The 18,009-nt window shown below is 39.1% G+C and overlaps 1 protein-coding gene across 1 annotated transcript in view; it reads right to left on the reverse strand.

The window, feature by feature from the left end:
- LOC308285250 (extracellular calcium-sensing receptor-like) overlaps window positions 1-366 on the reverse strand; it is a gene marked incomplete at both ends in the record, with an annotated part of 43,699 nt that extends 43,333 nt beyond the window's left edge. Inside the window, one exon of the mRNA XM_080725969.1 lies at window positions 175-366. Within this exon, the coding sequence (XP_080582095.1) occupies window positions 175-366 (192 nt within the window). The remainder of the gene's footprint in view (window positions 1-174) is intronic.
- Between the last annotated feature and the right edge of the window lie 17,643 nt (window positions 367-18,009).

Consider the following 18,009-nt stretch of genomic DNA (forward strand, 5'->3'; position numbering starts at 1 on the left):
ATAATGATAAATAAATAAAACCGTTTTCTATAATTATCATGCAAATAACAGAGTCAAGCAAGAAAAAACGTAATGGAAAAGGTGGTTCAAGTAAAGGAAACTTACCTGGGGCATTCGGTATAAGCCTAACATTCTAGCAATGGCAATAGAACTTGTTGAGGTTGCACTACCCACAATTCCGAGCACTGGAGGGGAGCCAACACAGCTCTGATCCAATTGAAACTGCTCCTCTCTCCCAGTGACCAATGACAATGCTGCACGGGATGCGACTCCAAGTGTGAGACAGTTATCATAGAGACTATATCCCAGAGTCACATTGGGTAGTAGGCTGCTGTTTCTGTTTATCTCATTAATGGCAAAAGCCATGGTCTGTGCAGACCTGAAGCCATCAATGTCAAATCTAACACACAGAATTCCACTGTAACCTAACATATTTACCTTGGTAGACATATACAACCAGGGGCGTCACAAAGGGGGGGAGGGGGACTGAGTTACTACGGCCCGAGGTGGAGGGGCCTTAATTATTTTACACTATAGTTATTGAAAATTGCAGATATACAAGCTCACAGCGCGGCTCCGAGTGCCACGCTGCAAGCTTGTAGATCTGCTATTTTAGAACATTTGTGAAAATGTGTGCAAATCTTTGAGATGCGGGTTCGAGGCCAAATACATATCATTTTGGGGGTCCTTCACATGAAAAGGTTGGAGCACCTAGATATAGACATAGACATAGAAAAGAAATCCTTGTACCCAGGGCCCAGAATTAGGTGCGACACCCCTGTATACAACATCAACTATTCCTATGGTATCATCTATCAAAACATGTTACCTATTGTTTTGCTTGCTATTGAATTTGCGATACTCACCTATAGCAAGCGAGCTCCTGTTGCTTGGAGGTGAAAGACAACTCAGGGAGGACAGATGAGAGGTGGATATAAAACAAGCCGCCCAGAATAAAGTCTCCGGCCTTGTACATTCTGTTCATATTAAACTGTTCCTGTAACTCACAAGAAGAGGAAGGTGAGGAAGACATAGCAGAGAACGAAGAGAACAATATCAAGGTCAAGTACATGTATGAAAGCAGGTGTGTGTCTAGAGAAGACCTCATGACTGTCCTCCTCTGTCTAACCCCCTTCCCCCCTTTCTAAATCCATTGTCCAGTTGCTACTTTTTATACACAGTGCTGTGCCGTCCCCTGTGCCTCCTTATGGCATTACGTAATATTTCACACCACCATGGCAGAGGCAGTAGAGGCAGGGCTTAACATACATGGGCAATCCTTTCATAAAAAAATAATATGTGTGTGTGTGTGTGTGTGTGTGTGTGTGTGTGTGTGTGTGTGCGTGCGTGCGTGCGTGCGTGCGTGCGTGCGTGCGTGCGTGCGTGCGTGCGTGCGTGCGTAAGGTAGGTTTGTTTCACAGACACCATCCCTGGGTTTTTCTTCGGGTGATTTTTACCCAGCGTTAGTGATAGAGGTTCTAAACTAAATCCCATACTCCCACAAATGTCAGCTGATGCAATTTGCCATGTATTGTTCTACTTTAATATATATTTGATGAGAAATATATTTTTATGGAATGTATTATATTGTGCTTAATATGTCCAACGTTAGTGATGGTGTGACAATTTTCAACGATAGTGTTATAGAGTTAAATTAACTTTGACAAGGCAGAGAATCAATTGAATCATTATTAGTGTACTCAGGTCCATAGGCATGGTACAAGGGATAGACATTAACCTGTTATCAGTTCTCGGCCCGCCGGCGGGCCCAACGGCCGTACTTTGACAAACATTCACGTCCACGCAAGCGTGTGTTTCACCTACACGGGCATGTCGCATATCTATAGAAAGCCACAAGTCTTGTGATTACAGAGCTGCAAACCATGTGTGTGTAGCATTAAAACTCGCGCTACTATCAACGTTGAAGTCCGACATACATAAACAAACAAATGTTGATAAAGTTGTAACTACTCACGTTCAGAGATGGTTTCTAGTCCACCAACATGATCTATTTCCACAATAATGATGTTCTTAGTTCGTGTAAAGTACACATAATCCAAGCCATTGATTGAAAATAGTCCAAACCATGTTTTCCTTCATGCCATCACTGTTCTGGATTGGCAGACATACAAACATGATGACGACGAAAGACAACTCTTAACAGTGTTTTGCATTTAAATCCAGTCCACATTTTCAGTATAACCTCTTGTTTGCTCTTAAAATCATAGCTCAAAATGGCCCCCAAACGATTGACACTTCATTTCACCCAATTGGAGCTTCTAGTCCTGTCCCATCCCCCCAATAGCAACCAATGGTCTGTGTTCAGAGGCGGTGCATGGCCATGTTTCCTGTGCCATAGATTCAGCCAGTGGCAACAGGTTGTTCTGATGACTGGCACATCTTATAGCCAATAGAATTCTCAGAAAAATGATGCCTAATTTGTTTTGGCTGAAGTGAACTACAATACCCAAAAACCCCTGCGTAACAGCACCACTGGACGTGCGTAAATACGCAGCAGCGTGCCGAATGTCAGACCAAGAGTGTTAGGGCTGTCAGTAAAATAAATAAATAAAATAATAATAATAATAAATAAATAAAAATAATAAAAAATTAAAATAAAAAAAATCCAGTCTATTAGCCCTTTTTTTTACCTTTTTATATGATATATGCAAATGTCTCCAAATGAAAACGCATAAACATACACTTAGTAAAACATGTGTAAAATATTCATATTCTGTAGTTTTATCATGTCCTTTGAAATTGGGCTAGGTAAGGCTTCAAAATGTGTCCACATTGTGTTTTTCAGCTCCTATATGATAATAGCAGTGTTATGCAGGCATCTATTTACTGAAAATATTTAGACGAGGATTAAAAACCTGCTATTCCAGTAAGTTAAAACTTGCATTACTCAATGTCAGTTGCACACAGAGTGATTATTTATTTCTGGGTAAAACTTCAAAATGTTTCCTTCAAAATGAGACCATGCCCAATGCATTACTCCAAATGGTTTAAAAACAACAATCAATTTACTTTGGGTACGTTGTGTATAGGCGTTTTTTGCAAATTATACAGGATTGTTAACAGGTTAAAGAAACACAGCAGGCAATAAAAAGAAAATGTAAAATAAATAGTACATAACTTAACCCACTGAAATAACAGACAGGCATTTTAGCCAGTGCACCCTTAATCTGGATGGATAGCATGAACTGCTCACAATGATGCTGTTAGTAGATACACCCAGCTGTTGCATGGACAACAACGTATCTCTTAGCAAAATACAAGCACACAATTCCCGATGAAGCCGGTCGATTTGATAGATGACCCCGAGTGTGTGCCAGCAACCCTCGCCTCGACCCTATGTTCTCTCAGCTCCACTGAGGTTAGGGTCAGGGTTTGGGTTAGGTTTAGGCATAGTGGTTAACATTCACCAGCGTAGGCAGGTTAGCTACTCACCAGCGTCGGCAGGTTTAAAATTTTACCAGGTTAACATTCTACCGCGTTGGTGTCGCAGAGGGCCCGAATATATTTGGACAAGTACTACAGTGTGTTGTCTATGGCAACCACACTAAATAGGTATTTTCCAGATTGGATGAACTATAATTCCTAGAGTCATGCACACACAAGTTGACAAACCTCAAACCTATAGCCCTGTATTCCCCATAACAGCCAAGTAACGTGTACATTTACTCAAGTACTGCATTCCCCAAAACAGAGACCAGAGAAGCCAGGAGCTGCTTTAGCTTTTTCTCCAATGATAAAATGTACTAGTTAAATCTAATAGTGTCTACCCTATTTACTGTGTAAACTTGCACTGTGTCTTTGATATGTGCCTTGTATGAACTTTTTATTCATAAAGTTATGCTTTTATACATTAAATATTTCTTCATGTCTCAACAGGCTGTTTACTTTGTGAGCTGAGCTCCAGCACCTGGAGAATTACCAGTGAGTCCCTAAACACTTCCTTCGACTAGAGAATGATGTAATCGCTCCGCTTCCATTGCTAACACTGGATGGAAACAACAAGAGTAAAACAACACAAATAAAACACCAATCCAGAGGCTTAGGGACGGTCCTTCATTGTGGGGTGATGATGTGATGGCTTTGTTTGTGATGGGTTTGTTTGTTTGAGGCCAGAACAGAACCTCTGCCTCAAATCTTTCACATCGGCCTGTTATAGAACAAAATGCCTCAAATCATGAACGCAGCGCTCGGTTACCGTTAGACTTTGCACGCACATTCCCACTAGGCCAAGGATGAAATGCCACCCTACCTTTTTCACTGGTAAACATTATCTCTGGTCTGGCAGAGAGTGCTCAGAGGAGCGCATTGTTCTAGTTTGCTACTGTATAGGTCATAATATCAAAATGGTGTTCTTGAAATACCCCAAATGTGTGTGTGTGTGTGTGTGTGTGTGTGTGTGTGTGTGTGTGTGTGTGCGTGCGTGCGTGCGTGCGTTTATCTATGTATGTATATATACAGTTGTTTCCTGTTGAAATTGTCACATTTCACCCAGTTTTTTTTATTATCTCACTCTCGTCAATTTTTCTGATGACCTCACTCAGCAATGAAATAAACATCTGTCAATCAGATTGGTCATGCTTCGCTTGACATCACAACATATAATTCGTTGTTAACCTTTTTCTGACCTCTGATTGGACATTATATTGTCCAAGATATCCAGCCTTACATCCCAGATAACATCACTCAAAAAGTTTACACGTTTCCAAGACAGGAGTGACATCAGAAGAAGTGACATAATAATATGTAATAAAAATCCAGGACAGAATTCAAGAAGGGAACGTTCTATTAAAAAAAAGAAAAAAAAAAACATGGATTACGAGTGTTCAAATGGAGATTAAGCTTGGACCTGAAGTCTGGTGGCCGTGGTACACCAATGCACCTGGTGGTTGTTGAACCGCCTCTTAGTATTTAGCATAGTAGATGAATTCCCTCTGTCTTGTGTGGCTTTGATCCCAGTGCATTCCTTGTGACTCGTGTTAGTGCAACCATTCCATGCTGCAAACTGGAGTTATAGCTGTTTAAAGCTCATCGAATAGGAAGAAAGAGGGGGCAGGGCTTATCATTACAGCTCGTCCCTATTGGACATCTAAGTACTCACGCCAAGTTTCGAGACAGTACCATGCTGCGAACTGGATTTTTAGCTTTTTAAAGCTCAGCCAATAGGAATATAGGAGCGGGGCTTAACTCATTGACTGCCAAGGCCCGAGTTTCCCGAGTTATTACAGTAGTAACAGGGTACACAGCCCGAGTTTCCCGAGTTGGAAGCCATTTTGAAAAATAAAAAAATAAATAAATAAAAAAATAAAAAAAATGTTTTTATAAAAAAAAATCTAAAAATGCCTCAAATGTATTAGGTATGATCGCAATCGCGAAATTGCATGTTTAGCCCCATAACAAACACATCTTTCAAAATGTCAAAAATGGCTGTTTTGTCTGACTTTGAAGGCTTGTATCTCATGAATGCCTGAACGGATTTCCAAGCGGATTTTTTTGTTTGAAAGCTGTTAAAAAGTACTACACATATGGTGCATGTGGGTGGGTGACGTGACATAACGTTTTCGCTGTCCTCGGTGTCAAACATGTATAAATAAAAAATATATTTGTCAAAAACCTTCTGAATATTGTGCAGGACATTAAGCTTTATGTGAACTTACTCAAGATTAAAACATTTCATTCCTCATTTCTTCAGAATTTTCAACCAAACATGGCAAAACTCATATGGTGTGACTGTCCTGACCTTGTTTCTCAAAGTGGGAACTTGAAAAAAACTAAGAAAAAGAATTGCTAAAAATCATTTGAAAATGAATTTAGGCAAAAAAAAAAGTCTATTTGTGAGCCTATATCTTTTCAAAGTCAAAGCATAATGTTTTCAGTCATTTCTGATCAAAAACATTTTGTCCCCCAAACCAAAATCATTTGGTGTGACACTAGTTTGGACAAATTAAACAGGCAATTATTTGGACACCTATTGGCTAGAGAGGTCCTTCTTCTGTAAGGCTATTCAGCACTCCCAGCACAACTGCAAGACAGGTGTCTGAGGTGAGTTATGATTTTAACATTTTCATGAAATGCCATCTTGTTGAAACTTTGACAAACTCACCACTTTGGATGTCTGTTGGTGTGACACCTTTTCATTAAAAAAAGCTTAAGTTATTTGAAGTTTTGGTCATATTTCCATGTAGATCTAGGTTGCTTTGTTATAGCTAGCATGCTGTTAGCATGCTAATGTGTACATAGTAGCCTCAAGGTAAACCTAAATGCAGAAAACGTAATATGGTGTGACACTTAATCATAATGGTGTGACATGTCTGCTTGTCACGCCATATGACTTGATTGTCACACCATATGATTTATACTGTATTTAACTACATATATAACAATAAATAACAAAGTTCCATGTTTCTTTTGTACATTTAAACATTTGTTTTAAACATTTTTACATAAAATGTAATTCAGTGATACTTCAAATTCATCAGACAGAGCAGAAACCCCTTCACAGAAACCTTAACATATTGTTTCAATCTAAACAATATTTTCTCTTTGTCTTAAACTATACATTCCATTTTCTTTTGTCAGCTGGAAAATGACAAGTGCTGAGAGAACGAGAAAGTACAGGGAGAAACTAAACAATGACCCAGCAAGGAGAGAGGAGCCAAAGGGGCGAGACTGCATTTTCTACGAAGAGCAGGAGGTTGTCTGTGGCATAGCAGAACCGCAACAAGGCAGCCGGTTTGCTACCCTCACCAAATACGACTGGCTGATGTACAATACAGTCTAAATGTATAATCTAATCTGATCTAATACTTTTGTACTTTCACTCACTGGACTGGACAGGACAGTGGACAGTGTTAAGGTAGGACGCGAGACAAAACTAGCGAAAATAGCTGATCTACAAGCTCTCAACACGTTGTGCTGCGAGAGCTTGTAGATCAGCTATTTTCGGAGTTGCGCAACCCAGCACTCTTTAGCTAGTGGAGATGTGGTATAATGTCATGATTCCTAATTACATTTGTTCAACACAAAATGCTGTGTTCAAGTTCAGGAGACTTCGGAAAAAAGCAATTTACCTGAATGCTGAGTTCTGTTTCCACTAATTGGTGTTAATAAAATGTTGCCTTGGCTCCAAGTGTGGCTATGCGCCTTATTGTCTCTTTAGGATCGTTCTGCCATGGGCCGGCAGAAGACTTAGGTGTGCGTAGCATTCCTGTGCACATCCTCATCATCCATCTACTACTACAATTCTTTCTTATCCCATGTTAAAGCCCTACAATAATATCCTGTTCAGAAATATTAAGGCCATGTTATCCTGGGTAATTGTTTAATCAATCAGTAAAGTTCAGTACTCACTAATAGGTAGGTTAAAACACAGTTTGCTTTGACACATGAAGATATGATCATACGGTGTGACACTAAATCATTTGGTGTGACATTCCAAATAGTGAAAAATCATACCTTTATTAATGATTAAACCAAAAAAATGTTTATGGATTACATAGAGAATATTATCAGGAAGAGTCACAAATATTTGTGTAATTTTAGAGAAAGTTTTGACAGAATACATTTAAAATATGTTGTAAGATCATGAACATGGGCCTCACACAGAGTGTCGATTATGAAAAAAATATACAGATATAATTAATTTTCAAAAAACTATAGTGGATCACTGGTTAGTTATGATAAAGGACTTTGATAAAGTGAGTAACTTAAGAAAGATGTACTCCATTTTCATTTTATGAACAATTATTTTCATGTCACACCATATGACGATTTTAGGCACAAGTACAACAAACTGCTGAATAAAGTCCAATAAAATAAAGTCCAATAAAATATCTAAAAACAAAATGTATTTCCATAAGGTTGAGAGTGAGTAGAACAAAAGTAAATAACTTTTATGCCTGCAATTTAAAGTTTTTTTAAAAACACATTTTTTGGGGCGTCACGTCACTGACCCATATATGGTGCATAGGCGTGCACGATCTGTGCACTAAAAATTGATCTGTGCACTAGAAATTTAGGAACGTGGCATCCTGGTACTTGGCGGCCATCTTGAAAAGGGCATTCAAAAGAGGGTGCGGGGCTTGAGTAATAAGTCCCTATTGGCCGTTTAAGTCCAGACATCAAGTTTCAAGACGCTACCATGCTGTGAACTGGAGTTATTGCTGTTTTTGTCAATAGGAATACAGAGGGGGCGGGGCTTAATAAATTACAGCTCATCCCTATTGGGTGGAAAAAGTCCAAAGTCGTGTGAGCGTTTTAAAGTTTAAATGACGTTGCTAGGCAAAAGTGTGCTAGAGCGCCAAAGTTTCCGTTTTTTTTTTTGGGGGGGGGGGGGTCCCCCATTCAAATTCAATGGGGTTTTTGGGTGTCGTTTTTTGCGAATTACGTCGCCATGGTAACGCGGATCGGAAAGAAAAAGTAATAGTAGCCATTACCGGCCGAGCCGCACGTTTTGATGTATATATTGGTGTAAATTGTGCGGCAGTTATTACGTGCCAAAGATGCGGGAAGATGATTAACCAGAAAAGAACATTTCTAAGATATGTTAAGTGTGCCTGCAGCTCGCTAAGGGTGTGCAACCTTCTGTAGTGGTTGGTGTTTTAGCATTAGCATTTTAGCATTAACATTAACACTTTCCCAGCCTGGCCAGAATGGCTTTTTGTGGACTAGCCGGAAATTTCTATCATTGTAATATGATCTGAGACATAATATTATGATTATAAACATAAACATCAACGCGTGCCTTCTAAGATGGCAGCATTCTTTTTTTCTCTTCCGTAACTTCCCCCGGTTAAAACTCACCAGAAGTGTTTCATCCCCATTGGCATAGTGGGGATTTTGGCCGAGTCGTCTTCCCCCCCGTGCGTTTCGCGTGCACGATCCGTGCACATGGAGATAAACTAATGTAATCCCCGATGAATGAAGCCCCGATCTCAACTTTTATCTGGTCGAAAACATAACCGAGAGATGCTATGCTAACGCCTTCTCCTACAATGAAAGTAAACAGGAATTTGGGTATAGAGAAGGGATAGCGACCAGAAGCACTTCCGGTGCAAGGGTTGAGAGAATGATCCTTTTAGACCAGCCGAAGAAGAGACTGAGGACAGCGGCCGATCGTTGTTTTTTGATAATTATCATTTATTGCGGTTTTAATGACCTAGTACCGAAAATTCCGGTCAGCTAATTCGAGTACAGATGAAGTACGGTTCAATCCGGTTTTAATATTAAAGGGGAAGACCACCCATTTTCAATATTGAACTGTGTCATTAATATACCTTAGAGGAGTTATGTGGAAATAGAAAAAAAAGTTCCCCCCCTTCTGTGTTGCCTAGAACTGGAGGATTGATTTTGGGGTTTGTATTGTAAATTACAACTTGATGACATCACACATTGTACTTTACAATACAAACCCCAAAATCAATCCTCCAGTTCAAGGTAACACAGAAGGGGGGAAACTTTTTTCTATTTCCTCTAAGGTATATTAATGACATATTTCAATATTGAAAATGGGTGGTCTTCCCCTTTAAGTGGCTCCACGTGGCTGGGGAAGGGTTAACATCAACATTAGAATTAGCATTTTTAACATTAACATTTTTAGCATTAGCTTCAATGTTAGCATTTTTAGCACTAGCATTTTCAATAGCTTTAACATTTTTTGCATTTGCATTAGCATTTTTAGCATTAGCTAGTATTAGCATTTTAGCATACATTAACATTTCTAACATTAGCATTTCTAAAATCAGCATTAACATTTTAGCATTCGCTAGCATTAGCATTTCTAACATTAGCATTAATATTTTTTTCAATAGCATTTTTAACATTAGCATTTGTTAATATTAACATTTTTAGCATTAGCATTAGTTCGCATTAGCATTAGATTTGTTAACTAGTTCACAGCCAAATCGCCTTCCATCGCCATTTTGAGGAGGGTGAGGCAGCCAGATCGCCAAACGTCGCCTTGGGGATCATTTTCTGATCATTTTGGTATTTTTTTGACATTTTTTGAGCTATAAATGACCTTTCTAGCTTAATTTTAGTCTAAAGTTACATATTCGAAGGAAGTGACATCATCGATGACGTAACCCGGAAGTCGTTCGGCCATAACATAGAATGGGCCTTTTTACAGCATTGAATGTTGACGTTTTTCTTATCAAACTTTACCATATCTAGACCGATTTTCATTCGGAAAAAAATGGCTGGACTGACAGATTGGTCACTCAAGAGCAAAAACGAGTGTAAATGGCGTGTGCACGACGTTCGGATCGTGTTTTATAGCTCCCGTTCGGCGGACCGGGAGACATAATGGCCGCCAATGGGCGCCGCCATTATGGGTCTACTGCTGTCCACTCGCTAGTCCAGACTCTAGGAGATTATCGTTGGGCACACTCTAGTGGATAGTACTAGTACTACATTTTACAACAATATGATCCCTGTTGGGTTAGATTAAAGCTAACTTGGAAATTAATAACATTCCTGGCAGTATAGGCGCACAAGCCTATTGTAAATGGCTGGGAGAGAGTTAACATTAGCATTAGCATTTTAGCTTAGCATTAGTGGAAGTAGCGGTTAGCATTATCGGTTAGCTGTTGGGACTGTGGGACCACCCACCGAGTCTGACCAGTAACGTGTTGGGAAGTGGAGTTATGGCTGTTTAAAGCCCAGCCAATAGGAAGGCAGAGGGGGCGGGGCTTAAGAAATTAAAGCTCATTCCTATTGGCTGTCTAAGAACACACAGCGAGTTTCGAAACGGTACCATGCTGCTAACTGGAGTTATAGCTGTTTAAAGCTCAGCCAATGGGGCTTAAGTCCAGACATCAAGTTTCAAGACGCTACCATGCTGTGAACTGGAGTTATGGCTTTTTAATTACAGCTCATTAGCATTAACATTTTTCAGCATTATCATCAGCATTTTTTGCATTAGCGTTAATATTTTTTAGTATTAGCTAGCATTAGCATTTTTAACATTAGCATTTCTAGCATTAGAACATGTTAGCATTAGCATTTGTTAACATTAGTATTATCATTTTTAGCATTTTAGAATGAGCATTTATTAGCTTGTGTTAGCATTAGCATTTGTTAACATTAGCATTTTTAGCATTAACATGTCTTAGCGTTAGCATTTGTTAGCCTTAGCATTATAATTTTTAGCATTAACATTCGCATATTTAGCATTGGCTTTTTTAGCATTAAATGTAGCATTTTTAGCATTAGCACGTGTTAGCATTATCATTTTTTTAACATTAGCATTGGATTTTTAGAATTTTTAGCATTAGCTTTTGATATCAGGTGTTAACATGTTTTAGCATTAGCATTATCATTTTTAACATTAGCTAGCATTAGAATTTCTAGCATTAACATTTTTAGCATTCACATATTTAGCATTGGCTTTTTTATCATTTGCATTTTAAAGCATTTGCATTTTTAGCATTTGCATTTTTAGCATTAGCATGTGTTAGCATTAGCATGTGTTAAACTTAGCATTATAATTTTTAGCATTAGCATTTATTAGCATGTGTTAGCATTAGCCTTTTTAGCGCATTAGCATTTTTCAGCATTAACATCAGCATTTTTTTATTTTTTTAATATTTTTAGCATTAGCCAGCATTAGCATTTTTGGCATTAACATTTTTAACATTAGCATTACTAGCATTAGAACATGTTAGCATTAGCATTTGTTAACATTAGTATCATCATTTTTAGCCTTTTTAGCATGAGCATTTATTAGCTTTTGTTAGCATTAGCATTTGTTAGCATTAGCATTTTTAGCATTACAATTTCTAACATCATTTTTAGCATTAGCATTCGCATATTTAGCATTGTTTTTTTTTAGCATTAGCATTTTAAACATTTTTTACACATTTTTACACATTTTAACATTTATTAAGCTTAGCATTATCATTTTAGCATTAGCATTTGCATAATAGCATTGGCATTTTTAGCATTAACATTAGCATTTTTAGCATTAGCACGTGTTAGCATTAGCATTTTTTTAACATTAGCATTAGCATTTTTTTTTTGCATTTTTAGCATTAGCATTTATTATCAGGTGTTAACATTTTTTAGAATTAGCATTAGCATTTTTAACATTAGCTAGCATTAGAATTTCTAACATTAGCATTTTTAGCATTCATATATTTAGCATTGGCTTTTTTATCTTTTGCATTTTAAGCATTGGCATTTTTAGCATTAGCATGTGTTAGTATTAGCATGTGTTAACCTTAGCATTATCATTTTTAGCATTAGCATTTATTAGCATGTGTTAGCATTAGTCTTTTTAGCTTAGCATTAGCGGAAATAGCGGTTAGCATTATAATTTAGCTGTTGGGACTGTGGGACCACCCACCGAGTTTGAGACCAGTAACGTTGTGGGAATTGGAGTTATGGATGTGTAAAGCCCAGCCAATAGGAAGGCAGAGGGGGCGGGGCTTAAGCAATTACAGATCAATCCTATTGGCCATGTAAGTACACACAGCGAGTTTCGAGACGGTACCATGCTGCAAACTGGAGATAAGGCTATTTAAAGCTCAGACAATAAGAAAATAGAGGCTTAAGAGGGGGCGGGGCTTAAGCAATAAGTCCCTATTGGCCGTTTAAGTCCAGACACCAAGTTTCAAGACGGTACCATGCTATGAACTGGAGATATCGCTGTTTAAAGCCCAGCCAATAGGAATACATGGCTTAATCAATTACAGCTCATCCCTATTGGCTGGAAAAAGTCCAAAGTCGTTTGAGCGTTTTAAAGTTTGAATCACGTTGCTAGGCAAAAGTATGCCAGAGTATTGTGGCGCCAAGTTTCTCCCCCCCCCCCCCCCCCCCCCTATTCAAAGTCAATTTGGTTTTTAGGCGTAGTTTTTTGAGAATTACGTCACCATGGTAAAGCGGATCGGAAAGAAAAGTAATAGCCATTCCCGGGCGAGCCACACGTTTTGATGTATATATTGCGGGGGTGACGTAAATTGTGCGGCAGTTATTACATGCCAAAATTTGCAGGAAGATTAATATTATATAGTGAAGTATGGCAGATTACAAGTGTTTTGCCATTGCATGGCAGGCACACTTAATTACTCCAGTTTGCAGAATGGTAACCTCTCAAAACTCGTTGTCTGAACTTAAACGGCCAATAGGGACTTATTACTTAAGCGCCGCCCCATTTGACTTGTTTGAGTCCTTGTCCTTAATTGGTTTGACGTAGCCACGCCCCTCTTCTGATTGGTCGAAACTTGATTGTTCCTCTATTTGCCTCTAACTCATCAAAAGTTTGACGTACAAACTTGTGGGTGGTGGCATTTGACTTGTTTCAGAGTTCTTCACCTTAATTGGTTTAACTTAGCCCCGCCACCTCTTCTGATTGGCCGAAACTTTATTTGGCTTTATCTCGTTAACCGTTTGACGTACAAACTTGTGGGTGGTGTCATTAGACTTGTTTAGGAGTCCTTCTGCTTAATTAGTTTAACTTAGCCCCACCCCCTCTTCTGATTGGCCGAACATTTATTTGGCTTTATCTTGTCAAACCGTTTGTCGTACAGACTTGTGGGTGGTGTCATCTGACTTGTTTCAGAGTCCTTCCACTTAATTGGTTTAACATAGCCCTGCCCCCTCTTCTGATTGGCAGAAACTCTATTTGGCTTTATCTCATCAACCGTTTGTCATACAGACTTGTGGGTGGTGTCATCTGACTTGTTTCAGAGTCTTTCAGCATAATTGGTTTAACTTATCCCCGCCCCTCTTCTGATTGACCGAAACTTTTTTTGGCTATTACTCATCAACCGTTTGTCGTACAAACTTGGTGGTGTTGTGATTTGATTTGTTTCAGAATAATTCACCTTAACTTTTTTGGTGCCATGATTTTTTCTCTTCAATGTCCTGCGATGCCATGGTCTCCATAGACTTCCATGTAATTTATAGTGCACGGATCGTGCACGCCCATGCCTAGATGATGCACCACGTGTGTGCCCACTGTTCACAGCTTTCAAACAAAAAAATCCGCTTGGAAATCCGTTCAGGCATTCATGATTTATCAGCCATTATTTTTTCTTCAGATGTAAACAAACATGGCTGCCATGTTTGACAGAATGGGTTGGTATGGGGGTTAAACATGCAATTTCGCGATCGCGATCATGCCTAACACATTTCTGGAGGTACAAAAAACATTTTTGAAAAAAAATATGAAAAAAAAAAAAATAATCAAAAACTCAGGAAACTCGGGGTTGGCACAGCGGTGGTACCAATACAAACTCGGGAAACTCGGGGTTGACACCATATGTGTTAATTGGTTTAACTTATCCCTGCCCCCTCTTCTGATTGGCCGAAAATTTATTTGGCTATAACTCATCAACCGTTTGCCGTACAAACCTGTGGGTGGTGTTATTTGATTTGTTTCAGAGTTCTTCACCTTAATTGGTTTAACTTAGCCCCGTCTCCTCCTCTGATTGGCCGAAGCTTTATTTGGCTTTATCTCGACAACCGTTTGTCTTACAGACTTGGTGGTGGTGTCATTTGATTTGTATCAGAGTCATTCACCTTAATTGTTTTAACTTAGCCCAGCCCTCTCTTCTGATTGGCCAAAACTTTATTTGGCTATAACTCATCAACCGTTTGTCGTATAAACTTGTGGGTGGTGTCATTTGACTTGTTTCAGAGTTCTTCACCTCAATTGGTTTAACTTAGCCCCGTCTCCTCTTCTGATTGGCAGAAACTTTATTTGGCTTTATCTCATCAACCGTTTGTCATACAGACTTGTGGGTGGTGTCATCTGAGTTGTTTCAGAGTCTTTCAGCATAATTGGTTTAACATAGTCTCTCCCCCTCTTCTGATTGGCCGAAAATTTATTTGGCTTTAGCTCGTCAACCGTTTGTCGTACAGACTTGTGGGTGGTGTCATTTGACTTGTTTCAGAGTCCTTCAGATTAATTGATTTAACTTAGCCTCGCCCCCTCATCTGATTGGCCAAAACTTTATTTGGCTATTACTCATCAACCGTTTGTCGTACAAACTTGGTGGTGTTGTGATTTGATTTGCTTAACTTAGCCCCGCCCTCTCTTCTGATTGGCCGAAACTTTATTTGGCTATAACTCATCAACCGTTTGTCGTACAAACTTGTGGGTGGTGTCATTTGACTTGTTTCAGACTTCTTCACCTTAATTGGTTTAACTTAGCCCCGTCTTCCCTCTGATTGGCCGAAGCTTTATTTGGCTTTATCTTGTCAACCGTTTGTCGTATAAACTTGTGGGTGGTGTCATCTGAATTATTTCAGAGTCTTTCAGCATAATTGGTTTAACATAACCTCTCCCCCTCTTCTTATTGGCCGAAAATGTATTGGCTTTATCTCGTCAACCGTTTGTCGTAAGACTTGTGGGTGGTGTCATCTGACTTGTTTCACAGTCCTTCCGCTTAATTGGTTTAACTTATCCCCGCCCCTCTTCTGATTGACCGAAACTTTATTTGGCTATTACTCATCAACCGTTTGTCGTACAAACTTGGTGGTGTTGTGATTTGATTTGTTTCAGACTCATTCACCTTAATTGGTTTAACTTATCCCTGCCCCCTCTTCTGATTGGCCGAAATTTTATTTGGCTATAACTTATCAACCGTTTGCCGTACAAACCTGTGGGTGGTGTCATTTGATTTGTTTCAGAGTTCTTCATCTTAATTGGTTTAACTTAGCCCCGTCTCCTCCTCTGATTGGCCGAAGCTTTATATGGCTTTATCTCGACAACCGTTTGTCTTACAGACTTGGTGGTGGTGTCATTTGATTTGTATCAGAGTCATTCACCTTAATTGGTTTAACTTAGCCCCGTCTCCTCTTCTGATTGGCCGAACATGTATTTGGCTTTATCTCGTCAACCGTTTGTCGTACAGACTTGTGGGTGGTGTCATCTGACTTGTGTCAGAGACTTTCAGCATAATTGGTTTAACATAGCCTCTCCCCCTCTTCTAATTGGCCGCAAATTTATTTGGCTTTATCTTGTCAACCGTGACAGACTTGTGGGCAGTGTTGGGTATAACGGCGTTTAAATAAACGGTGTTACATAACGCCGCTATTTTTTTCAGTAATGGGTAATCTAATTAATTACAATTTCCATCGTAACAACGCCGCTACCGTTACTGACAATGAAATGTGCTCCGTTACAAGCGTCCCCAGCTGTCACGATGGTTGTGTGTGTGTGTGTGTGTGTGTGTGTGTGTGTGTGTGTGTGTGTGTGTGTGTGTGTGTGTGTGTGTGTGTGTGAGAGAGAGAGAGAGAGAGAGAGAGAGAGAGAGAGAGAGAGAGAGAGAGAGGGTGCAGAGAGAGAAAGGGTGCAGAGAGAGAGAGAGAGAAAGGGTGCAGAGAGAGAGAGAGAGAGAGAAAGGGTGCAGAGAGAGAGAGAGAGAGAGAGAGAGAGAGAGAGAGAGAAAGCCCCCGTGTGTCGGTCTTGCAAAAATAAATAAATAATGACTCACGGAGTTGCAAGAATCCACACCAGGAGCTCATTAAGTAATTTCCAGTCCCAACAAAATACTCTGTGATTGTTGATAACAGCTCTTCTTGCAATCATTATAAGCATAGCTTAGCATCCTTAAATCCTTATGCAGAGATTAAATGTCGATGTATAACTGCCTAAACCTTTGTTTAGTTTAGTTTTCCTTGCGACAGATCTCCCCTCCTCTCTGTGTCCACACGTGAAGCAAAATGACATGAGGTATTTTTTCCCCCTTGAGAATAATAATGGAAGGCATCAAAAAAGCGATATAAGGTATTTTTTTCCTTGAAAAGAATGAAAGGCAGAAAATACTGAAATCTGTCTGAATCGATTTTTTTACTCTAATTTACTTTAAAAAAAAATACTTATATTTACTTACTTATATAATATAAATATTTTAGTTAAATAAACTGAAATCCTTTTTTTTTTACTTTGTAACGCAAATAGTTACTTTTCCTAGTAATTAGTTACTTTGACAATAGAGTAATTCAGTTACTAACTTTGGAGAAGTAACTAGTAACTATATCTAATTACTTTTTTAAAGTAATTTGCCCAACACTGCTTGTGGGTGGTGTCATTTGAGTTGTTTCAGAGTCCTTCAGATTAATTGGTTTAACTTAGCCTCGCCCCCTCTTCTGATTGTCCGAAACTTTATTTGGCTATTACTCATTAACCGTTTGTTGTACAAACTTGGTGGTGTTGTGATTTGATTTGTTTCAGTCATTCACCCTAATTGGCTTAACTTAGCCCCGCCCTCTTTTCTGATTGGCCGAACTTTATTTGGCTCTAACTCATCAACTGTTTGTCGTACAAACTTGTGGGTGGTGTCATTTGACTTGTTTCAGAGTTCTCCACATGAATTGGTTTAAATTAGCCCCGTCTCCACCTCTGATTGGCCGAAGCTTTATTTGGCTTTATCTTGTCAACCGTTTGTCGTACAGACTTGTGGGTGGTGTCATCTGACTTGTGTCAGAGTCTTTCAGCATAATTGGTTTAACATAGCCTCTCCCCCTCTTCGAATTGGCCGCAAATTTATTTGGTTTTATCTCGTCAACCGTTTTTCGTACAAACTTGGTGGTGTTGTGATTTGATTTTTTTCAGTCAATCACCTTAATTGGCTTAACTTTGCCCCGCCCTCTCTTCTGATTGGCCGAAACTTTATTTGGCTATAACTCATCAACTGTTTGTCGTACAAACTTGTGGGTGGTGTCATTTGACTTGTTTCAGTGTTTTTCACCTTAATTGGTTTAACTTAGCCCCGTCTCCTCTTCTGATTGGCGAAGCTTTATTTGACCATAATTCCACTTCCAAAGACGTTACTGGTCTCAAACTTGGTGGGTGCTAACCATATTTCCGGTAATCCTAAAGCTAAAAATGCTAATGGTAAAAATGCTAATACTAAAAAAATGCTAATGATAACAAATGCTAATGCTTAAAAAGCTAATGTTAAACATTGTAATGGTAATGCTAATGCTAACAAATGCTAAAAAATGTTAATGCTAATGTGTTAATGTTACAAATGCTAATGTTAG

Source organism: Nannobrachium achirus (assembly GCF_963921795.1).
Source record: "Nannobrachium achirus genome assembly, chromosome: 5".
NCBI classification, from domain to species: Eukaryota; Metazoa; Chordata; class Actinopteri; order Myctophiformes; family Myctophidae; genus Nannobrachium; species Nannobrachium achirus.